Genomic DNA, 25,359 nt, shown 5'->3' on the forward strand with positions numbered 1-25,359 from the left:
GCATGGCGTTTCCTACCATAGCTACGCTGATGACACCCAACTGATCCTCTTGTTTCCTCAATCTGAAACACAGGTAGTCTAGACTACTGTAACTCCCTCCTGGCAGGTCTACCTGCTAAGGCCATCCGACCTCTGCAGCTCATCCAGCATATTTACCCACACTACTCCGCTCCTCAGCTCTCTTCACTGGCTACCAGTGGCTGCCCACATCCGCTTCAAAACATTGGTTATTGCGTACAGTGCCGCGATCGGGTCCCGTCTACAAACAGGACATGGTTAAACCTTAAACCCCAGCACGTTCACTCTGTTCTGCATCTACCAATCGACTTGTAACTCCGTCAATTCGTTCAATTACTCAACAAAATCAAGACTGTTTGGTGTCCTGGCTCAGTGGTGGAATGAGCTCCCCGCTGACATCAGGACAGCAGAAAGTCTCTACATCTTCCGCCGGAAACTAAAAACTCAACTTTTCCGACTACCTTGAATAAATACAAATGATCACTTCAGTGGCACTTTAATGGCACTTACTTATAGTATTTTGAAGTTTAGCTTTCTTGAAGAAATGCTACTTTTTTGATTCTTTTTGTTCTGAATTTGTACTCATGGTTGAATGCACTTATTGTAAGTCGCTTTGGATAAAACCGTCATCTAAATGAACTGTAATGTAATATTTATTATCTGAAGATTACAAGTTAATCAACTTATCTGCTAAATTTAGCTTAACATTGTCAAACGAATCATACTAACCTGGGCTTGGTAGAGTCCACCTGGGTCTCGAGGGGTGACTCCAACGAAGGAAGTGCGATTGGCAGGGGGTGTCCCAGGGGCCGAGTATGCTGAGGGTGTTTGTGTTAACAAAATCAGTCTCATGCTGTCTCTCATACTGCTATATTGCTTGTTAAATTGCAAGAGGCAGTAGCCTACTTCAAACTAAATCTGTCCATTTTAATAAGGAGCTACAACAGTGAAAAGAATACAACGGGCCAACCCTAATTGCTGACAAATAAGTCACTCAATGGTTGTTTTGTTTTCTGCCAAGGGACATCAAACATCAACAGAGGCAGCAGATCTGATGTAGGACAGCTACTGCCTTGCTCCTCTCTGTCTTTTTGTCTGTCTATAGCAGGCAGGAAGTCAAACTCCATCGAGCTGATATGTTTAGACCTGACCTGAGAGGTATTCCAGATTGTGGAACTGGCTCAATGTTTGTAACATTAACCTACTTATACTGCAGGAACCTAGCAGAATAGCACATCATGTGTTTTCTCTTTTGTCTGCTTTGGGGATGAGTTCTGGATCCCTGGCTCGTTTGCTGATTCCGGATGCGCTTTGGACAGCGATCAAGTATCACATACCACTAAGGACAGCAAGAACAAACACAGCAGCAACCACCACTTTTGATGAGGCAGGACAACCAGTACTTTAATAATACAGGTTATAGAAAAAAAGGATTACAATGCATTCAGCAAAGCAAAAACCTAGAAAGCTTCTTGACTCGCTGAACCCTGTAGGTGAACCAGGCAGGGATGTGGATCATCCCTCAGCGTAAAAACTGTTTCTCATGTTCACATAACCTGCTAGAAAATCAATGATTTTATGATTTCCTGTCCCACAAGCACTTCACTCATCTACAAAAACTACAATCCAAAGCTCCAGAACAGCTACTGAATGGATTGGACCTTGAATGGATAGACTCTGGGGAAGGGTGCCTGTGTCCACTGCTGTTCCCGAGGCAGTTCAAGAAGCATCATGGACATTACTGGAAGAGGCATGCCCACAGTTGGATTTATCAGTGTTTAAAGTTTGTATAGAAAATGTACGTGGAAAGTATGTTGTGTGCGGTTGGTGTTATTAACTTTCATTCTGTGAGATCCGTTAGGAATCAAAGTCTTTTGAGCAGGCATCACATTTTACCTGAGTATTAACACCAGACCACATTCACTTCTTCAATTAGCCCACTCTTCACCACTACCACCTCCTCTGACAACCTCTTGACCTCCACTGCTTCAAACACTATCTTCACCTCCATCTCCTCTAACACCCTCTTCACCTCCACCTCCTCAAACACCCCTTCACCTTCACTAACCCCCTCTTCACCTCCACCTCTTATACCAATAGTGGAGGTGAAGGTGAAGCTACTGTTACAGGAGGTGAAGAAGGGGTTAGAGGAGGTGGAGGTGAAGCTAGTGTTACAGGATGTGAAGGTGAAGAGAAGGAAGTTGAAGTGAAGATAGTGTTATAGGAAGTGAAGATGAAGAAGGGGTTAGAGAAGGTGGAGGTGAAGATAGTGTTACAGGAGGTGAAGGTGAAGAGGGGGTTAGAGGAGGTGGAGGTGAAGCTAATGTTACAGAAGATGAAGGTGGAGGTGGAGATGAAAAGGGGTTTCGAGGAGGATAGTAGATTGTTAGAGGAAGCGGAGTTGAAGAAGGTTTTAGAGGAGGTGTAGATGCAGAGGGTGTTACTAACCAATAGCTTTACCCCCACTTATCCACCTTCTCTAACCCCTTCTTCATCTTCACTTCCTATAACACTATCTTCACTTCAACTTCCTTCTCTTCACCTTCACATCCTGTAACACTAGCTTCACCTCCACCTCCTCTAACCCCTTCTTCACCTCCTGTAACAGTAGCTTCACCTTCACCTCCACTAACCCCCTCTTCACCACCACCTCTTGTACCACTATCTTCACCGCCACTTATTCTAACCCCCTCTGCAGCTCCACCTCCTTTAACCCCTTCTTCACCTTCACTTCATCTAACAATAGCTTCACCTCCACCTCCTCTAACCACCTCTTCACCTTCACCTCCTGTAACACTATCTTCACCTCCATCTTCTCTAAGCCCTTCTTCACCTTCACTTCCTGTAACATGATATTCACCTCCACCTCCTCCTCTTCACCTCCTGAAACAATATCTTCACCTCCACCTTCTCTAAGCCCTTCTTCACCTTCACTTCCTGTAATACTATCTTCACCTCCACCCCCTCCTCTTCACTTTCACCTCCTGTAACACTATCTTCACCACAAGGCGAATGTGGCTCAGTGGGAAGCAGGGTCGTCCATTCAATCAGAGAATCGTCAGTTTGATCGCCAACTCCACTAGCCCATGTCGATGTGCCCTTGGGCAAGACACTTAACCCCAAAAATTGCTCCCATAGCTGTGTCTACGGTGTGTGTGAATGTGTGTCAATGTTAGTTACTCCTGATGGGCAGGTGGCACCTTAGCTCCTCCCATTAGTGTGTGATTGGGTGAATGATGCCACGCAGTGTAAAAGTACTAGAAAAGACCTCTACAAGTACAGGTCCATTTACCTCTTCTAACACTATCTCCACTTCTACCAAACCCCTCTAATTCAGTTCATTTTGTATAGTCCAGAATCACAAATTTGCCTCAGAGGGATTAACTATCTACACACATATGACATCCCTGTCCCAGGATCTCACATCACGACTAAAAAAAAAAAATGTCAGGGGAAAAAAAAGGAAGAAACCTTTAGGTGAGCAACTGAGGATCCCTCTCCCTGGATTGACAGAAGCAATATATTACATGTCTATAGAATGAACAACGTTATAGAGTTACAACACATTCAATGAATATGACAGCAGTAAGTAGTAAGCATGGACCACGACATCTCTACATCTCCACCATCATCTTCTATAACATTAGCTTCACCTCCACCTCTTCTAACATGATGTTCATCCTCCTTAAATCCTTCTTCATCCCCACCTTCTCTAAAACCCTTTTCACCTACACCTCCTCTGGCGTCCTCTCCCCATACTCAAAAAGAAATGGAATTCAAATTAATAGGTTTGATTAAATTAAATTAATTTGCTGGAATATTAGAAGAAACAAAGAAATCTAACAACCAACAACAATAACAAAGTGCAATCTATAGTCACTGCCTCTCAATTTATGTCAGGCAGCACTTAATATTGTCCCTTAATATCGGACTGGTCATCTTTCTTCATCTGAGAGCAATAGAAAACATTTGGCTCTTAAATGGATAACAAAATAAATACATTTTCCTAATTTTCTTATATTAGTCACATTTGGTGAGGATGTGTCTTTTTGTTTTATGCTCACAAAGTAAATATTTACGTTACAGTTACGGCGTTAACAGGTTACGATTACGCAAGCGCGATCGCGACGTCACAGATGGTGCGCAGACCAAGGCAGAGAAAAGGAAGGGCTTGAAGGCGCTGATCAAGAGTGTCTCTTCAAATGTGCAATGGACACAATGTCATACACAGAGAAGCGCTAGATGTGCCAGAAACAACTACGCAAAGTTTTGACCGATGCTATCAGCGTGGTCAATTTCATAAAAACAAGGTCCCTGAAAGCACCACTGTTTCCACTGCGTGAGGAGACGGGAGCCTTCAGCTGTTTCACTTGAAGCTCGGTGGCTCTTACGTGGAAACGTGTTGTCACGTCTTTGAGCTCAGAGACATATAAAACTTCTCATATTCTTAATGTGTCATACAGGACAGTACAATACAATTGAAATTGTACACCTATTATCCATGCACATATTATTCTGCAGAGGAGGTGGACTCTGTTTATCATTTATTTTATCTTTGTAACATTACACATGTATATACTTTTTGGAGATAAATGTATTAATTCAATTATAATTATTAAGTTTGCTGATGAATGTCACGACTTCTCCACCTTCATAGTTATATTCATCCTGCCTGCCTGCTTAATGAACTCTCCTGTCATTCCAGATCCTGTCATCCTCACCTGATTGTCTCTTATTCCCTTCACCTGGTCCTCACACCCTTCTCACCTGCAGCCCATTCCCTCATTAGTCCCTCACTATTTAGCTCCCTCACTTCCACTTGTCCTCTGCCAGATTGTCTTGTGTGTCATTGCCAAGCCCTCTAGCATATTTTATTACATTGTTTTATATATATATATATATTGTCTCAAAAAAGTGTATATTTTATTACATTGTTTTATATATATATATTGTCATGATGTATATTCTATTACATTGTTTTATATATATATTGTTAATACTTTCTTCTTTTTTTGTGTGGATATTGTATAGTTTATTCTCATTCTTATTCTTTTTTTAGTCTGCTACTGCTGTCGGGTGTTTTGCACATAAGAATTTCACAAACCGATTATACTTGTATAAAAGGGGATGTGACAATAAAAACTTGAAACTTGAAACTATTTCAAAAATCTTAATTCTGATCTGCCTCTTCCGACCCTGTTTGCCTGTTGACCTGACTTAAGATTTTTGCCCTATTTGACGGACCACCCGGTTTGGTCCCTGCCTGAATTACCAAGTAAGGATCATCCTCCTGCATTCCTGTTTACGAGTCGTGCTTTTGGGTTCCAGTACCTGCAACTCTGACAATGAATCATTTCTGATGAAATTTGCCTATTTCTGACATTTGAAAAGCTGAATGAATTAAATCTTCATCTTAAAGCAGTGGCTTCCTCAGCTGCAGACCAGATCAGGTTTCACTGAAGCTGGAGATGTGGGACAGAAGACTTGATCAAGGGAATATTTATTTCATTGAGAATCTGAGTGAATTTGAACTAACACAACTTGATGGCTCACACATATCTGCACTAATTTAGTTTTGCACGTTATTGTTTTAAAAAGATATTTAGTGTAAAACTCAGTAAAACTCTTTATTGCCAAATATTTTAGTTTCACTCTTCTTTTGCACAATTTATTTAAATAGTTTTTTCTGATTGAGTAATCTGGTTTGATAAAAAGTGATTGTGCATTTTCAAATAGAACAAAGAAAGTTGCAGTCACAGAAGTCACACAAAGTTGTTACTTCAATAACAATTCAGCACGGACCATTTAGTTACAATTTTGTTGGGACGGTGGGGCACAAACATTTTTAGTATATAGGTGGACTAGTTTAACTGTGTTGTAATCGGTTGAGTCTTATTCGTGGTGCGTTCTGTTCCTGAGGCTTTGGTGTGTGTGTGGTTAGTTCTTCTTGGTTGTTTATTGTTTAAGTGTTTTCTTTGTTGGTAATAGTTGTTCTATTCTCATGGAGCTCATGCAACACAATACTGTACAACAGTCAATAATTGGCTGAGATTAAAAGAGATTGTGCTTCTTTTTCCAGGAAAAAGCAAGCAGGCTCTTGTAAGAGTGTCTACAGTTTCTATGTGAAATTTTTCGTGATGGGCCGGTCACTTCTGAAATTAAGAAATGAGGGATGGGACTGTGATCCAGCCAGGTGGCAACCTCTGATTCTGCAGAGTGAAGCCAATGGTAAGTGTCTTAAAACTTGTATTATCTCTACTGAACAGCAGGGGGTGACTCCTGGATGAAAAAAGTCCTATTGTAGAGAAGTCTGAGAAAATGAATCTACTTCTCTCTTGATTTATTCCCTCAGTAAAAATTGTAAACATAAGTCTATGGCTTCAATATCTAGTTTCAAGTATTCTTCAATACAGCATGATGTTTATTTAGACAATAATGCAAGGCAGGGGCGGCTTGTCCATAAGGGCGATTGGGGCGACGCACTGCCTAGGGGAAAAGGAAAAAAATAAATAAAAAAGTGATCTGCCTCTGTATGTCATTGTCGAATCAGGTAACAGTCATTCAGTCAGCCTAAAGTCGTGCTTCAAATGGCCCGCCCCTTCTGGCGAGACTTTGGGCAAAATGAAAATCGCCCCAGACCTCTCCCATTGACTCCCACGTTAAATACATTTTTTCACAAAACAGAGTTCTCGATGCATTCTCTAAGGCTTCCGGGAGGGCTCGCCCCTCCATGTCATGTCATAAGTAATCGACGTAAAAGCGTAAAGTTCGTCATACAGCTTCGACAGAGGCATATTCAGTCGAGATGGCCAGTGCTCAGTGCAACAGCAGCAATTCAATTATTTCTATGATAGACTCCTTTCGGAGCTGGAATACGCGCTGCTCTACCCAGCCCAGCTTTGCATCAAACATCTGGGATCCTTCAAGTTTTTCTCCACTCCGGCCGAAGCGCAACGATTTGTGAAAGAACTATCAAGTGAGTAACCTAAAGATGACCAAAGTGGCTGCAGTACACAGTCCACCGTCATAGACACTGATAAGAAGAGCTGTGATTAAAACTGCGACATAATAGCCTAAACCTGTTATCCTCAAATGCTCAAAACAACTGGGACCATGGCTGATGATGATAAACCTGCACCTGTTTACTGTGATATGGTCAATTGTTCACTACGTCCATATATAAGCTTGTGAGTGTGATGTTTTGGGTTACACCCTAGTGGCAGAAGGGGATCACACTCTAATTAACCAACTTCTTTATCCATTACATGTTTAGGCCTTATTTCCGATATAGTTAAATTAAAAGCTTTGCCATATACGAAATGTTATGAGTGGCCAGTTCTAATTTCCAGCATTTGCTGAAGCCACCACTGCTGTTTAGAAGAGTTACCTACCTAATGTGGTTTTGTCACAGGGGTTTTATGAGGCAGATTTTTACTTTTATGTTTTGGGGATATGTATGGTCTCTCACGAAGTTTCAAACTTCTACTTACACACATGTCCAGATTATTATTATGGCTGGGCTCAGTCTCAGCATTACACTCATGTCCATTGCTTTACCACCTGTAAACTCAATGCAGAATTACAATCAGACGTACTTAGAGCTGAACACTATGTTACTTATCCTTTTGAGACATCCATATGAAGAATTTATATGATGGGTAAATTAACATGTATATCTTGGAATAAAAGAGGGATCAACTCGCCAATTAAGAGGAAGAAAATGTTGACTTATTTAAAGAGGCAGAATGTAGATATTGCCTTTATCCAAGAGAGCCACCTAACTGACACTGAACATTTAAAATTGCATAGAGACTGGGTGGGTAATGTTTTTTACTCTACCTATTCCTCAAAAGCAAGAGGTGTCGCCCTGCTCATTAAAAAACACCTGAACATTAAATTAAATTCAATTGAAAAGGATAAAAACAGCAGATTTTTGCTTGTAGACTGTGAAATAAATAGGAACAAGATATCCTTGGTGAATATATATGGGCCTAATTACAATGACCCATTGTTCTTTAACAATCTGATTATGAAACTGGCTACAATTGGGGGCCAATGTGTTGTGGGTGGAGACTTTAATTTGGTCATGAACCTTCTTTTGGATCGATCAGCACCAAAAACATCTTCACTATCAAAGGCGGCAGCAGCACTAAACAAAGGTATGAAAGATATAGGCATAGTGGACGTGCGGTGAAATCTTTATCCAAACCAGAGGGATTTCTTTCTTTTCACCAGTGCATAATACACACTCTAGAATTGGCATGTTCTTAGTGCCACTAGATATGATGGCCAGAGTGATAGAATGCTCCTATTTAGCAGCCACTTTCTCAGATCATAACCCTATCAAACTCTCGTGGACACGGCTCTCAAGTTTTGAAGACAGGCAAGCGTGACATTTCCATCAGCCCCCCCCCCCCCGCAGAACGAAATTTTCGGATATCAGTCAGTCGCGCGCAATTCCAGGATGCTTTATTTTCATTGGTTGCTGGATTAAATCTTACCCAGATACAACAGATAGGCCCTAAGGTTTCTTTTTCTGATTGGCTATTGTGTAGCCCTTTATTTTTATTTTTATTGGCTAATAAGTGGCTCCTCACAGCAGAACTCCAGGGGAGCGCTTGATTCCTCCACGGTGAGGGCAGCGCGGCCAGCTCATGTTTGCGGCCATGCACATTAAAACATTAAATAGCCGAGTTTTTTTTCAGCGTGAGAAATACGATGTGTGGCGGGAGTGCGTGACTTAAGACCACGTCTCAATATAACAGAGGACTCCTGGTCTAACTTTAGTCCGTCCCAGATTGATCATCTTGTTGATAGTGCCACAGGCGCACTGAGAATGACACTGGACTCGATAGCCCCTCTGAAGAAGAAGACGGTGAGGAAGAGGCGGTTTGCTCCCTGGTATAACCCTCGGACCCGCAAACGTCACGAAAGCTTGAAAGCATATGTCATTCAACTAATCTGGAAGAATCCCGCTTAGTTTGACGAGATAGTCTTAAAACTTATAATAAGGCCCTCCATAATGCCAGAGCAGCCTATTACTCATCAGTAATAGAGAAAAATAAGAACAACCCCAGGTTTCTCTTTAGCACTGTAGCCAGGCTGACAGAGTCACAGCTCTGTGGAGCCGAGTATTCCTATAGACCTCAGTAGTAATGACTTCATGAACTTCTTTAATGAAAAGATTTTAACTATTAGGGACAAGATTAATAATCTCTTGCCCTTAACCAGTGCCAATCTGTCCTCAAGTGGAATGGCCTTGGAAACCGCTGTATGCCCTGGTGTATATTTGGATGGCTTTTCTCCCATCAACCGTGACCAATTATCGTCAACGGTTTCTACTTCTAACACGTCTACCTGTCTCTTGTGTACAGATTGTAAAGCACTCTGAGACAAATTTATAATTTGTGAAATTGGGCTATACAAAGAAACTGAATTGAATTGGACCCCATCCAGACAAGGGTGCTTAAAGTTTGGAATTAATCGGGCTTAATCTCTAGGAGAAGTTGACTGTTTTACAACTGCCCAAAACTTGAAAAGGCTATAAAAAAAGGCAAAAATGCAGATATTGAGGGATTAATTGCAGCGCCCCCTAATGTTCAAATAATATGAAAAAATAGGGTAGGTTAAGGGATGCCTTATGGACATAGGCTAGCAATTTGGAAGTTGTGTGACTTCAAATATTAGGCCACACCCCTTAGATGTGCATTGGCCCATATCCTCTGAATTCAATGAGATATCAACAAGCTTTTGACCAGTTATGATATTGAACCAATAATGGACCTCAGAAATTTTCGGATGAATTTGAACCAGCGTTTTGGAGAAAAGTGAGATTTTTTTTTACAAAATTCAAAATGGCGGAAAATCTAAGTACCGTATTTTTTGCACTATAGGGCGCACTAGATTATAAGGCGCACTGTCAATGAATGGTCTATTTTCGATCTTTTTTCATATATAAAGCGCACCGGACTATAAGGCGCATTAAGCGGGAAAAAAAGTCAGATAAGTCAGTCGATCAAACTTTATTAAACGCGTTCACAATAATTCTCAACATTATTCAAACGTTAATGAGTTAATTACGTCTTTTCATAAAACGAAAGCACCAAGAAGGACCGCCTCGAAAGTCATTGATATTGTAACGTCTCGGACGTTATGGACTGATGACACGGAGACGGGACAACGTTCTTACTCCTTCTTTATTGGGCATCCACCGACAGCGTGCTTCTCTCAGCTCCGCAGCTCCAACGTCAACAACCACAGTTCTCCGTCAACCAACCTTAACTTCCCGTTTCCCAACAGGTTAACCCCGCCTCCCCTCTACTCCGCCAATCACAGGCACGCCCCCTCGACCAGCACGCACGGTGCCACACTGCTTGACAGCCACTTCACAGGGTCGCTACAATATTCATGTCCCGTGCTAACGCTGTTGCCTTCAGTCGAATAGAGACTGTAGAGACGCTTCTACCTGCTGCTCTCTGTTAAATAACCCACTGTTCAATTTTGTCCTCTAACTGTGGCCATCTCGCTTTGTTCCCGCGGAAACTCTGTGTGGTCTTCTTTACTTGGCGCAGGTCATCTTCTTGCTTCCTCCACTTCCGTACCATTGATTCATTGATGTTGAATTCTCTCGCAGCTGCTCTATTCCCATGTTCTACTGCGTGACTGATAGCCTTGAGTTTGAAGTCCGCGTCGTAAGCGTGTCTTTTGACAGGTGCCATTTTGGGATCCTTATACACACACTGTAATATTATGGTGAAGCACAGTATGTATTACTCATGACGCTCCTGGCTACGGTAGCCGTAATGCTGCAAGCGGTGCGGCTTTGTAGTTTACCAAAGTCGTACTAAAACATTTTGACTTAGCGCCGTGAGCGCCTTGTACCACACAAAATCGCTTAGAGGTCAGTAAGCAAAACCAGAATTAATCCATATATACGGCGCTTCGGATTATAAAGCGCACTGTCGTTTTTTGAGAAAATTAAAGGCTTTTAAGTGCGCCATATAGTGCAAAAAATACGGTAGGCGAAATTTAAGGCCACCGTTAACTTATTTGTAGAGCGGGTCCAAGTAAACATGTATACCAAATTTCAGAACAATCTGTCAGTTTAAAAAAAGGCAGCCTTTCTACCGCAAGGGGGCGCTTTTGAGCAGAGATTTTTGTACCCAAATGCGAGACCTCTAAAATATCAACATTTTCACCAGTCCTCATATGCATGTCAAATTTGACAACGTTTGGGATATGATAAAGGCTCCCAAAACACTTTAATTGCTCGACAAAAATAATTCCTTGAGGAACAATAGGTTCCTCTACGACGAAGTCGTCACGAGGACCCGAATAACTAAAGCTGGGGGCAGATCAACGCTCATCTACACCAGTTGGGGACCGGCGGGTCTTTTACCGTTTGTCACATAACGCTGATTTTCTTTCGGCAGTAGGTGGGGATGTCAGAGTTAAAATAAGCTTGTCGATATCCTCAGGCCCTGGCTTGTAACAAGCATGACATGTTTGGGGCAGATTCGAGCAAGTCCAGTTGAGCCAGTAGGTGGTGCAATGAGAATGTGAACATATACTAGCACCATGTGTCTCTACGTGAAGTCACCTACATGTCATGTACATTTGATGTAAAAGAAGTGATGCATGTGAATCCGATGCGTTTAAGACTGATTTGCTTTGGCCAGTAGGTGGTGCTTTGACTGAGTGAAAATAGGTTTGTCGATATCCTCAGGCCGTGACTTGTGTAAAGAATATATATTATAGCTTAGCATAGCCTAGTAGTGTATTGTGCATAAATGTTATGTGTAAAGTGGAAAAACACTGGACGAGAGTTAGAAACATCAGCAGGGCATTCCGGCGCCTGAACTGATCAAAGAAGATAACAGTGACACACGAAAGAACTTTATGCACCAACGCTCACCCTAGATTTGAATAGAACAAAGCAACACTCATGAACAGGAGAGCCACAGAGACAACTACTGAGCGCAGATAAGATAAGGAAAGGTCCAGCTTTGACAATTAATATCCGAATTCAACCACAGCCCTCTCACACACACACACACACACACACCGACACTGGCCCTTTGTAAATATCCTGGGAACGACCTTCTCGCCACAGCGCATCCCACCTAGGAAGAGATAAGATTATCTTAGAAAACTCCCCAGCTCAGTCAAGGAAGCTACATGTGAATTCCATCTTCCTTTCTCACACTTTCACAACATATGCTCTCATTGGCTGGCCACAAGAACCAATGAAGGAGCGACAACGGCGAAAGCAGAGGACCAAGGGCCAATGAGAAAACCCCACCCCTTATCTCCTGACCAATCAAAACTGGTCCGATCGGCTATCTAAAATGGCCGAACACTCCGAACCGGCGTCCTTTCTCCAGCGCTGAGGCCATCGGTCAGAGCTCAGGAGGGGGGTCCATGCATGATGTCTACTTGTATCCTGATTTCTGAATAAAACGCTTATAGATGTAACGTAGAAGTCTACCGCTCTTTCTTCCAGTGAGTGTCGTCCAGGTGGTGTGTCGCTGTCCAACTCCAACACTTGTATCAAGCATGACACGTTTTGGGCAGATTTTGAGCAAGTTCAGTTGAGCCAGTAGGTGGTGCAATGAGAATGTGATCATGTACTAGCATACGTGAAGTGTAGACCACGTTATGTAAATTTAATGTAAAAAAAGTAATGTACGAAATTAACCCTGGCTTGGATGTGAACACGGGTCTCTGGGTCCAAGGGCAAACACTCATCATTGTGAGCTAGTCCTTCAGATGCAAAACCTACTGTTTTTACCTAAATAGATAACATTAGTCTAAGTAGAATACATTATGAACTAAAACGTGTCATTTTATTTTTTTAAGTAGGTGTTGCTATGAAAAATGTGAATGTTTCTTCATGTAAATGCTTTCAGGCCTTGACTGACATAATGCTTGACTATTTTTGGAAGGATTGGATCAGTTAAAGCAACAGTCCTCTCGGACTGACTTAGTTAGTCGCTCGGATGAGTCAATAACAAAACACAGAGTTTGCGTTTATTGGGGTCCACATAACGTCAAGTAAAGTTTGGTGAAAATTCACCATGCTCATCACTTTTCATCTTTAGTTCATCCTTGAACAAGATTGAAGTCGATCGGATACGTTTTGAGGGGCTCTTAAATGTATAACAGAGAAAAATGACCAACGACCAAATTGGCCTCCTGCCTCCGTGGCCCTGCCTCCTGCCATGGCCTAAACCGTTGTCCATGCCTACTACTCACTATTCATACATTTCTGTCATATTCCTTGAATGTGTTGCAACGCTGAGGGATGTTGTATTTATACAGATTCTAATTCTCTCTCCCCCCCCCCCCCACCCCTACTGACTGAATACTAATTCAATTCCTATTATAACCACAGTACATTTTTGCAATACACCAAATATTTATATATTTATAGAATATATTTATTCCATAAAATAAGTCCCTTACAGTATGGATAGAAAATATTTCATTAAAAGGTTCATCACCAAATTGGTAACTGTGATAATCTAAGGACGTATTTTATTTTGATGTCACAATGTGGTAACATGTCACCAGTGACTCCTTTATATGTTCTATGGCATGAACCCTATAGATACACAGACAATATGAGCTAGTATGATCAATTCACTATTGGGTAGGCTATTTTCATGGGATTTGTTGACATTACTACTACTACTACTAATAAAAATAAATGTATTATTATATATCAAAAGCAAAGAAAAGTGTAAACAGCAATATAGTTGTGTAAACCCTGCATCATCATAGGGTTGAGTGCTTGCGGACACAGTGAGGAGTCCATCTGTCAGTCTGGAATACCCCCCAGGAGCTTTCACACCAGTAAACCCTTTGTGTTATCTTTCTTCTGCACTTTCATCTCAATCTGTTATATCTTTGATTATAAATCATATTGTGTGAGACGGTTTTAAATATACGTTTACATCATGTCATGCCACAAACCAACACTTACAAAAGAAGTTGGTTTTGACCACTTACTGGGTGATGTGGGGGAGTTTGCGCACCCCTCAGAAGAAGTGCTCGCGGCCTTTGACTCTGCAGGCAGAGTCGGCCTGGGTAAGGAGGATGGAGGAGGAGCCAGGGAGGGTAAAGGTCCAGGGGGGGCCAACATCTGAGAAGAGATGTAGTGATTGGGCACTTTCCCTTGGTTGCTGCCATTCAGCTGGAGAAATCAGACAATCAAAAAGAAATGAAGTTATATTTCATGTGTCCTAAATAATAATTGCATTTGGCAGTTTTCAATCACATTCGCAACTCACCTCACATACTCTAAAACAAAGATTATCGCAGTGTGTAGACAGGACTTAGCAGGGAGTGGCATTGTGCATGTCTGATATGTATAATGCCGTAGGTGATACTGGCTCACATTACCACTCTGGTTGTTTATGAACTATTGAACACCATAAAAACTGACTTGTCAAATACTCCATTCTTTGTCTGTTTAGTTCCTAAAGGTAAACTTGATAGCAGTAGCAGAGGAAACAAAGTATTAGCTGCTTGAAATGTACAATGTTTTAATGTAAGCTGCAATTTCTTTGTTCTTACTATAGTTGTTCCTTCTTTCTGGCTGTCAGTGCATGTCTGTTTGTTTAGTTTTTACAATTATAACTTGTGCCACCTATTGGCAAAAGGAAAATATCTAAATACTAACTGTAGTGCATCACTGACTTCCAGACTAACTTCAAGGCAGATAGTAATCATACTCAAATGTAATTAAAATTCTGCTTTTTAAGATTGAACTACATATATTTATTGTCTTGTCAAAAAATCTATAGATGGTGCAGATTTGTGTCTGCATTTAAAGTACTACTGGCTCTTATTTGTTTGTATTCATAAGTAGAGTAGAATAATCTGTTTTCAAAGACGTAGTAAAACGCTAGCTATTATTTAGATGGTAATAGCGGAGCTCAGTCGCATATTGTCTGACTGGTTGTACTCACTGAGCTGGGGGTTTGATTGGCAGGGTCGCAGGCCAATGAGACCAGATCTTTGAGGGGGTCCTGGGCCAGGTGAGGAGGATAGCGGATCGCTCCGTGGGGGAAGTAGGACGAAGGTGAGAAATGAATAGATGACGAGGGGTGGGGACTCCGAGACAGACCTGGACAGAGACATGAGACAGTAAATGGCATTTATTCCTGTTTGGCATTTATACATGCATGTGTGCATGTAAGCATATGTGTGTGTGTGTATGTAGATAGACCAGTAATCTTGTTTACTCTAGTTTTTTTTTAGCCTTGAGAACCACAGCGGTTGCTTTTGAGGAGGAGGAGGAGGAGGAACTAAAGTTATGAGTAAAACCCAGAACGGCTTGGACTGAGTTATTCCTGCGCACACCCCACATCGCTTACAATAACGCCAAGATTCTTTACAGTGGTGTTGGATGCTAGAGCAATGCCATCTATAGAAACCACATCACCAGATAATTGATCTCTGAGGTGCTCAGGGCCGAGTAAAATTACTTCGGTTTTGTCTGAGTTTAACATCAAGAAGTTGCAGGTCATCCATGTTTTTATGTCTTTAAGACATGCTTGAATTTTACTGAGTTGGTCAGTCTCCTCTGGTTTTATCGATAGATATAGTTGAGTATCATCTGCATAACAATGAAAGTTTATGTAGTGTTTCCTGATAATATTGCCCAGAGGAAGCATGTATAAGGTAAATAAAATTGGTCCAAGCACAGAACCTTGTGGAACTCCGTGACTAACGTTGGTGGTTATCGAGGCGTCATCGTTTACAAATACAAACTCGGATCGATCTGATAAATAGGATTTAAACCAACTTAGTGCGGTGCCTGAAATGCCAATCGACTGCTCCAGTCTCTGTAATAGGATGTCATGGTCAATGGTGTCGAATGCAGCACTACGGTCTAACAAGACCAGTACAGAGGAGTCCTTTATCTGCTGCCATTAAGAGGTCATTTGTAATTTTCACCAGTGCTGTCTCTGTGCTGTGGTGTTTTCTAAATCCTGACTGAAACTCCTCAAATAAACTATTATGATGTAGAAAGTCACAACTGATTTGCGACCACTTTCTCAAGGATCTTGGAGAGGAAGGGGAGGTTAGAGATCGGTCTGTAGTTAGCCAACACCCCTGGATCCAGAGTGGGTTTCTTCAGGAGAGGTTTAATGACAGCTACTTTGAAGGAATGTGGTACGTGGCCTGTTAGCAGAGACACATTGATAATATCTAATAGAGAGCTGCCAATTAAAGGCAAAACGTCTTTAAGCAGCCTCGTCGGGATGGGGTCCAAGAGATAGGTAGACGTGTTAGAAGTAGAAACCGTTGAAGATAATTGGTCACGGTTGATGGGAGAAAAGCCATCTAAATATACACCAGGGCATACAACGGTTTCCAAGGCCATTCCACTTGAGGTCAGATTGGCAATGCTTAAGGGCAAGAGCTTATTAATCTTGTCCCTAATAGTTAAAATCTTTTCATTAAAGAAGTTCATAAAGTCATTACTACTGAGGTCTATAGGAATACTCGGCTCCACAGAGCTGTGACTCTGTCAGCCTGGCTACAGTGCTAAAGAGAAACCTGGGGTTGTTCTTATTTTTCTCTATCACTGATGAGTAATAGGCTGCTCTGGCATTACGGAGGGCCTTCTTATAAATTTTAAGACTATCTCGCTAAACTAAGCGGGATTCTTCCAGATTAGTTGAACGCCATATGCTTTCAAGCTTTCGTGACGTTTGCTTTAGTTTGCGGGTCTGGGGGTTATACCAGGGAGCAAACCTCCTCTGCCTCACTGTCTTCTTCTTCAGAGGGGCTATCGAGTCCAGTGTCATTCTCAGTGAGCCTGTGGCACTATCAACAAGATGATCAATCTGGGATGGACTAAAGTTAGACCATGAGTCCTCTGTTATATTGAGACGTGGTATTGAATCAAATGCAGAAGGAATCGCTTCTTTAAATTTAGCTACAGCACTGTCAGTTAGACATCTGGTGTAGAAACTTTTGACTAACGGTGTACACTCCGGTAGTATAAACTCAAAAGTTATAAGGTTGTGGTCTGACGGAAGAGGATTCTGTGGGAAGACCTTCAAAGGCTCAATGTCAACGCCATAAGTAAGAACAAGATCAAGCGTGTGGCCAAAGCTGTGAGTGGGTTTCTGTACTCTGACAGAAGCCGATCGAGTCCAACAATGAGATGAATGCAGCACTAAGGCAATCATTATCAACATCCACATGAATATTAAAATCTCCTACAATAATATCTTTATCAGTTTTAAGAACCAAACTTGATATAAATTCTGAGAATTCAGATATAAACTCTGAAGATGGACCTGGTGGCCGGTACAGAATCACAAATAGAATTGGCTGTAGTGTTTTCCAGGTTGGATGTGGAATCGGTGTGTGCTTATGCCAAGACGTTGTCGGACACCGTAATTTTCTCTGGCCCTCTCCCAAATTTGCAGACAGACGAATTGTATAGCCGAATGTCGTCTTTCAACCGCTGGCTGTCGAGGTGGTGCCCAGCGAATAATGTGGGCTACGTAGACAACTGGAAGACTTTCTGGGGAAAACCTGATCTGATGAGGAGAGACGGCATTCATCCCACGTTGGACGGAGCGTCTCATTTCTGCGAATATGACCAAGTTGATCACGGACTTAATCTATGACAACCCAGGGTTCAGATCAGGAACCGGGAGCAGAGTTGTAGTTTAACACCCTTCTCTGCTCTTCCATTCGAGCAGTTACCCACCCTTGACTTTAGAGTAGAGACTGTGTCTGTCCCACGGCCACTTCAATTAAATAAATCAAAAGTAAGCAGAAGAGGAGTCGTACACAATAACCTTATACAAGTTAACACAATTATTTCAGCAGTGCAACAAAATAGGTCTATTAAATGTGGTCTCCTAAATATTCGATCTCTGTCATCTAAAGCTGTGTTACTGAATGATTTAATATCAGATAATCACATTGATTTATGTTGCCTAACTGAAACCTGGCTGAGCCATGAAGAATATGTCTGCCTGAATGAATCGACTCCTCCAAGTCATATTAATACTCACATTCCTCGAGGCACCGGTCGAGGAGGTGGAGTAGCAGCCATCTTTGAATCGAGCCTATTAATTAATCCTCAACCAAAATTACACTACACCTCATTTGAAAGCCTTGTTCTTAGTCTTTCACATCCAACCTGGAAAACACTACAGCCAATTCGATTTGTGATTCTGTACCGCCACCAGGTCCATATTCAGAGTTTATATCTGAATTCTCAGAATTTATATCAAGTTTGGTTCTTAAAACCGATAAAGTTATTATTGTTGGAGATTTTAATATCCATGTGGATGTTGATAATGATTGCCTTAGTGCTGCATTCATCTCCTTGTTGGACTCGATTGGCTTCTGTCAGAGAGTACAGAAACCCACTCACAGCTTTGGCCACACGCTTGATCTTGTTCTTACTTATGGCGTTGACATTGAGCATTTGAATGTCTTCCCACAGAATCCTCTTCTGTCAGACCACAACCTCATAACTTTTGAATTTATACTAGCGGAGTGTACTCCGTTAGTCAAAAGTTTCTACACTAGATGTCTAACTGATAGTGCTGTAGCTAAATTTAAAGAAGCGATTCCTTCTGTATTTGATTCGATACCACGTCTCAATATAACAGAGGACTCCTGGTCTAACTTTAGTCCGTCCCAGATTGATCATCTTGTTGACAGTGCCATAGGCTCTCTGAGAATGACACTGGACTCGATAGCCCTCTGAAGAAGAAGACAGTGAGGAAGAGGAGGTTTGCTCCTGGTATAACCCTCAGACCCGCAAACTGAAGCAAACGTCACGAAAGCTTGAACGCATATGGCGTTCAACTAATCTCGAAGAATCCCGCTTAGTTTGGCGAGATAGTCTTAAAACATATAAGAAGGCCCTCCGTAATGCCAGAGCAGCCTATTACTCATCAATAATAGAAAAAATAAACACAACCCCAGGTTTCTCTTCAGCACTGTAGCCAGGCTGACAGAGAGTCACAGCTCTGTGGAGCCGAGCATTCCTATAAACCTTAGTGGTAATGACTTTATGAACTTCTTTAATGAAAAGATTTTAACTATTAGGACAAGATTAATAATCTCTTGCCCATAACCAGTGCCAATCTGTCCTCAAGTGGAATGGCCTTGGAAACCGCTGTATGCCCTGGTGTATATTTGGAGGGATTTTCTCCTATCAACCGTGACCAATTATTTTCAACGGTTTCTACTTCGAACACGTCTACCTGTCTCTTGGACCCCATCCCGACGAGGCTGCTTAAAGACGTTTTGCCTTTAATTGGCGGCTCTCTATTAGATATTATCAATGTGTCTCTGCTAACAGGCCACGTACCACACTCCTTCAAGGTGGCTGTTATTAAACCTCTCCTGAAGAAGCCCACTCTGGATCCAGAGGTATTGGCTAACTACAGACCGATCTCTAACCTCCTCTTCCTCTCCAAGATCCTTGAGAAAGTGGTCGCAAATCAGTTGTGCGACTTTCTACATCATAATAGTTTATTTGAGAAATTTCAATCAGGATTTAGAAAACACCACAGCACCGAGACGGCACTGGTGAAAATTACAAATGACCTCTTAATGGCAGCAGATAAAGGACTCCTCTCTGTCCTGGTCTTGTTAGACCTTAGTGCTGCATTCGACACCATTGACCATGACATCCTGTTACAGAGACTGGAGCAGTCGATTGGCATTTCAGGCACGGCACTAATTTGGTTTAAATCCTATTTATCAGATCGATCTCAGTTTGTATTTGTAAACGATGACGCCTCGATAACCACCAACGTTAATCACGGAGTTCCACAAGGCTCTGTGCTTGGACCAATTTTATTTACCTTATACATGCTTCCTTTGGGCAATATTATCAGGAAACACTCCATAAACTTTCATTGTTATGCAGATGACACTCAACTATATTTATCGATAAAACCAGAGGAGAGCAACCAACTCTGTAAAATTCAAGCATGTCTTAAAGACATAAAAACATGGATGACCTGCAACTTCTTGATGTTAAACTCAGACAAAACCAAGTAATTTTAATCGCCCTGAGCACCTCAGAGATCAATTATCTGGTGATGTGGATTCTGTAGACGGCATTGCCCTGGCATCCAACACCACTGTAAAGAATCTTGGCGTTATCTTTGATCGGGACTTGTCCTTTAACTCCCACGTAAAGCAAATCTCAAGGACTGCATTCTTTCATCTACGTAATATTTCAAAATCAGGCACATCTTGTCTCAAAAGATGCAGAAAAATTGGTTCACGCTTCGTTACTTGAGACTGGATTACTGCAACTCCTTATTAGCAGGCTGCTCTAATAAATCTCTTAGGTCCCTCCAGTTGATCCAGAATGCTGCAGCTCGTGTTCTCACTAAAACTAAGAAAAGAGATCACATCACTCCTGCACTAGCTGCTCTGCACTGGCTCCCAGTAAAATCAAGAATCACTTTTAAAATTCTTCTCTTAACCTACAAAGCCTTGATTGGTGATGCTCCATCATATCTTAAGGAGCTTGTCGTACCATATTGGCCCACTAGAGAGCTACGCTCACTAAATGCGGGACTACTTGTAGTTCCTAGAGTCTTAAAAAGTAGAATGGGAGCCAGAGCCTTTAGTTATCAAGCTCCTCTTTATGGAACCAGCTTCCAATTTCAGTCCGGGAGGCAGACACAGTCACCTCGTTTAAGAGTAGACTTAAGACCTTCCTCTTTGACAGAGCTTATAGTTAGGGCTGAATCAGGTTTGCCCTGGTCCAGCCCCTTGATATGCTGCTATAGGCTTATAGCTGCCGGGGACGTTTTAGGATGCACTGAGTACCTATCTCCTCTTTTTCTCTCCTTAAGGATGAATTTTCATCTCTCAATCACACGTTACTAGCTCTGCTTACTCATCGGAAGTCCTTTTGACTTTTCGTCTCATGGGGTCATCGGACCCTATGAGACGGCATAGATCCTATCTGCCTGATGGATCGTCTGGGTCGTGGAATTCCTGCTCATGACTACGCCACTGTCCTGTTGAGACTCCGCCACTCCTCCTCCCCACCGCCATCTGCCTGATGGATCGTGGAGGTCTCCATCGTGGAATATGCCTACTATGAACTATTCATACACTCTGTCATATTCATTGAATGTATTTTAACTCTAAATCTGTCCTTCTGTACACATTACATCTATTGCATCTGTCCATCCTAGGAGAGGGATCCTCCTCTGTTGCTCTCCTGCAGGTTTCTTCCCTTTTTTTCCCCCCTGAAGGGTTATTTGGGAGTTTTTCCTGGTCCGATGTGAGGTTTTGGGGCAGGGATGTCTATGTGTACAGATTGTAAAGCACTCCGAGACAAATTTGTAATTTGTGAAATTGGGCTATACAAATAAACTGAATTGAATTGAATGTGAGAGACTAAGAACAAGGCTTTCAAATGAGTTGTAGTTTAATTTAGGTTTAGGATTTATTAATAGGCTCGAGTCAAAGATGGCTGCTACTCCACCTCCTCGACCGGTGCCTCGAGGAATGTGAGTAATAATATTGTCATTATACTAATAACAATTCTAAAGGCAGATTGCCATAGTTTGTATGTGCGTATGTAAATACATCAGGATCTCAACTAATTAACATTCACAATGTCACAGTAATCTGGTTCCGGGAGAGCGTGCGTGCGTGATATATTCATGCATACTGACCACTGTGAACAGCTATGACTGGCCGGTGGTGCTGAGTGAATGAGCCCAGTCTTGGCGAGTCTTCCTGGGAAGAGGGACTGTCGAGCTCTGCTTTTTTCACTGGAGGAGATGGACCTAAAACAAAAAATTAGTGTGAGAACCAGTTCCCAGTATCTCAACCAGTATAGATCCATCCTCAAATAGAGTAACCTTAGAGACAGCTGTAAACCCTGAGATATATTTAGATGGCGTAATGGTGAGTTGTATTGTTGCACTATATGCCGGTCGTATAATTGAATTACGTCATATTTATTACATCATACTTATATTGCCGTTCCGTGAAAATAATTTCTGACATGTAACCGGTCCGTGGCACAAAAAAGGTTGGTTGCCGCTGTCCTACAGAACCGATAATATTTTTACCAAAACACAGCTATTTTTCAAAGACAGGTGACAACTTTAATTAACAGCCCGATGCGAGGATAATGAGATGACGGTGTAATATCCAAATAGATATTTGGAACAACCGGACTCCAGCTCCCCTAAACCAGTTGCCAAATGTATTAAAAAAGCCCTGCAGCTAGATCGGGACATGAAGGTCGATCGATGACACCAAAAGCGTTGCAAATATTCATTTGGTCTGACTGATTTCTCTGCCTCCGTCAAGTGTTCCAGAACAATGTTACAGGTCTCTCCGATGGTCTTTCATCTACCTCCGCTCTACTTCAAATGTTCAACGTGTGTGCACATTGCATCCTGTAACATGCACAAAAAACCATGTGTGATTTAAACACTAGGTGTCGCTACAGTCATTTTAAGTTTCTGTCATGTGTACCTTTACACACTGCTTCCACAAAGTGATGAATAGTTATAGTAATAATAGTAATGGTGATTTTTCACTGAAAACCCTTGTAGTGGCTTGGAGCCCAATAAACACCCACTTTGTAAAGTAATTATTTATATAGGCAACCGAGTCTTTAGCTCTGTAACCATCAGGCCCCAGGTTGAAATTCCCGCCAGGGCTAATTTAACAACATTAAACACTGATCTGATTATCATACCGCTACCAACTGGCAAACGACAGGGTCGGTAACAGGAGATCAGTCTATGAACGTATAAGTGCTGGAGAGTCTGGCATGAAAAAAACTAATACAAATTGATTTTTTTTAAGAATACATACTTTACTTTATTTTCCTCAACATCAGACTTACACTTGTAATGATATTTTCATAAATACCTGATGGTTTTATCACTTTGTTTGCATCAAAGCTCATTGTCAGGCAAAAAGATGAAGACAAATTGGTTCACGCGTTCGTTACTTCTAGACTGGATAACTGCAACTCCTTATTATCAGGCTGCTCTAATACGTCTCTTGGGTCCCTCCAGTTGATCCAAAATGCTGCAGCTCGTATTCTCACTAAAGCCAAGAAAAGAGATCACATTACCCCTGCACTAGCTGCTCTGCACTGGCTCCCTGTAAAATCAAGAATCACTTTTAAAATTCTTCTCTTAACCTACAAAGTCTTGATTGGTGATGCACCATCATATCTTAAGGAGCTTGTAATACCATATTGCCCCACTAGAGAGCTGCGCTCACTAAATGCGGGGCTACTTGTAGTTCCTAGAGTCTTATAAAGAAGGATGGGAGCCAGAGCCTTCAGTTATCAAGCTCCTCTTTTATGGAACCAGCTTCCACCATCAGTCTGGGAGGCAGACACAGTCACCTCGTGTAAGAGTACACTTACGACTTTCCTCTTTGATTGAGCTTATAGTTAGGGTTGAATCGGGTTTGCCCTGGTCCAGCCCCTGGATGTGCCGCCATAGGCTTATAGGCTGCTGGGGGACGTTTTAGGATACACTGAGCACCTCTCTCCTCTTTTCTTCCTCCTTGTGGATGCATTTTCATCTCTCTATTGCACATTACTAACTCTGCTTTCTCCCCGGAGTCCTTTTGACTTCACGTCTCATAGGGTCCATCGGTCATAGATCCTATCTGCCTGATGGATCATCGTGGAATATGCCTACTACCAACTATGCCAGGGGTCCCCATACTTTTTCCTGAGAGGGCCACATAACGTTTCCCTTGTCTGATGGAGGGCCAGCCGGGGGGGGTGGGGGGGTTGCATCACGGCTGAGCGATGCGCGCGCAGACAGCATTTAACGAGCGGAGCAGCGCGTGCGCTCTGATCGCTCTTTTAATGAAGTATCGATACTAAAAATATGCTAAATCACATAGTTTTTAGCGTACGGGTACTTTGTTAGTATCGCTACACCGTGCAGCGTGACAGCAGTCGATGTAGCGGACTAGCATTCAAGCTAACCTAACTTCCCAAACGCTGTCGACATCTGAACGCTGATTGGCCGAGACGCGACACGTCTCATCAAAGATGGTTTATTGCAAAGAGCACCACTTCACATTTTCTCCGCGTCTCACTGCAATCTCAACGGCAGCGGGCCAGGTGAAAAAAATAATAAATCGGAACGCGTCTCTGGTATTGTTCAGGGGGCCGGTCCAAATGTGGAGGCCCGTAGTTTGGGGACCACTGAACTATGCCATGGCCCTGCTGAGACTCCGCCAACTCCTCCTCTCTACCCCCATCTGCCTGATGGATCGTGGAGGTCTCCATCGTGGAATATGCCTACTACCAACTATTCATACACTCTGTCATATTCATTGAATGTGTTTTAACTCTAATCTGTCCTTCTCTACACATTACATAAATTGCACCTGTCTATCCTGGAGAGGGATCCTCCTCTGTAGCTCTCCTGAAGGTTTCTTCCATTTTTTTCGCCGTGAAGGGTTGTTTGGGAGTTTTTCCCTGATCCGATGTGAGGTTTTGGGACAGGGATGTCTCTATGTACAGATATATTTATCGATAAAACCAGAGGAGAGCAACCAACTCGGTAAAATTCAAGCATGTCTTAAAGACATAAAAACATGGATGACCTGCAACTTCTTGATGTTAAACTCAGACAAAACCGAAGTAATTTTAATCGGCACTGAGCACCTCAGATCAATTATCTGGTGATGTGGTTTCTGTAGACGGCATTGCCCTAGCATCCAACACCACTGTAAAGAATCTTGCCGTTATCTTTGATCAGGACTTGTCCTTTAACTCCCACGTAAAGCATATCTCAAGAACTGCATTCTTTCATCTACGTAATATTTCAAAAATCAGGCACATCTTGTCTCAAAAAGATGCAGAAAAATTGGTTCACGCGTTCGTTACTTCGAGACTGGATTACTGCAACTCCTTATTATCAGGCTGCTCTAATAAATCTCTTAGGTCCCTCCAGTTGATCCAGAATGCTGCAGCTCGTGTTCTCACTAAAACTAAGAAAAGAGATCACATCACTCCTGCACTAGCTGCTCTGCACTGGCTCCCAGTAAAATCAAGAATCACTTTTAAAATTCTTCTCTTAATGTACAAAGCCTTGATTGGTGATGCACCATCATATCTTAAGGAGCTTGTAGTACCATATTGCCCCACTAGAGAGCTACGCTCACTAAATGCGGGACTACTTGTAGTTCCTAGAGTCTTAAAAAGTAGAATGGGAGCCAGAGCCTTTAGTTATCAAGCTCCTCTTTTATGGAACCAGCTTCCAATTTCAGTCCGGGAGGCAGACCCTATGAGACGGCATAGATCCTATCTGCCTGATG

At 42.2% G+C, this 25,359-nt stretch overlaps 1 protein-coding gene across 5 annotated transcripts in view; it reads right to left on the reverse strand.

Annotated features, from left to right (window-relative positions):
- nfic (nuclear factor I/C) overlaps positions 1-25,359 on the reverse strand; it is a 94,918-nt gene that overhangs the window by 26,840 nt on the left and 42,719 nt on the right. For 3 of the 5 annotated variants that reach the window (XM_056414825.1, XM_056414828.1, XM_056414829.1), the window contains exons 9-11: positions 21,720-21,833; positions 14,991-15,148; positions 14,029-14,212 (exon numbers count right to left, since the gene is read on the reverse strand). In XM_056414825.1, coding sequence (XP_056270800.1) covers positions 14,029-14,212; positions 14,991-15,148; positions 21,720-21,833 — 456 coding nt within the window. Of the gene's footprint in view, positions 1-747; positions 837-10,016; positions 12,141-14,028; positions 14,213-14,990; positions 15,149-21,719; positions 21,834-25,359 lie in introns of those variants that run through there. The other 2 variants (XM_056414826.1, XM_056414827.1) reach the window with 2 other exon arrangements.

Source organism: Pseudoliparis swirei, chromosome 5, assembly GCF_029220125.1.
Source record: "Pseudoliparis swirei isolate HS2019 ecotype Mariana Trench chromosome 5, NWPU_hadal_v1, whole genome shotgun sequence".
NCBI classification, from domain to species: Eukaryota; Metazoa; Chordata; class Actinopteri; order Perciformes; family Liparidae; genus Pseudoliparis; species Pseudoliparis swirei.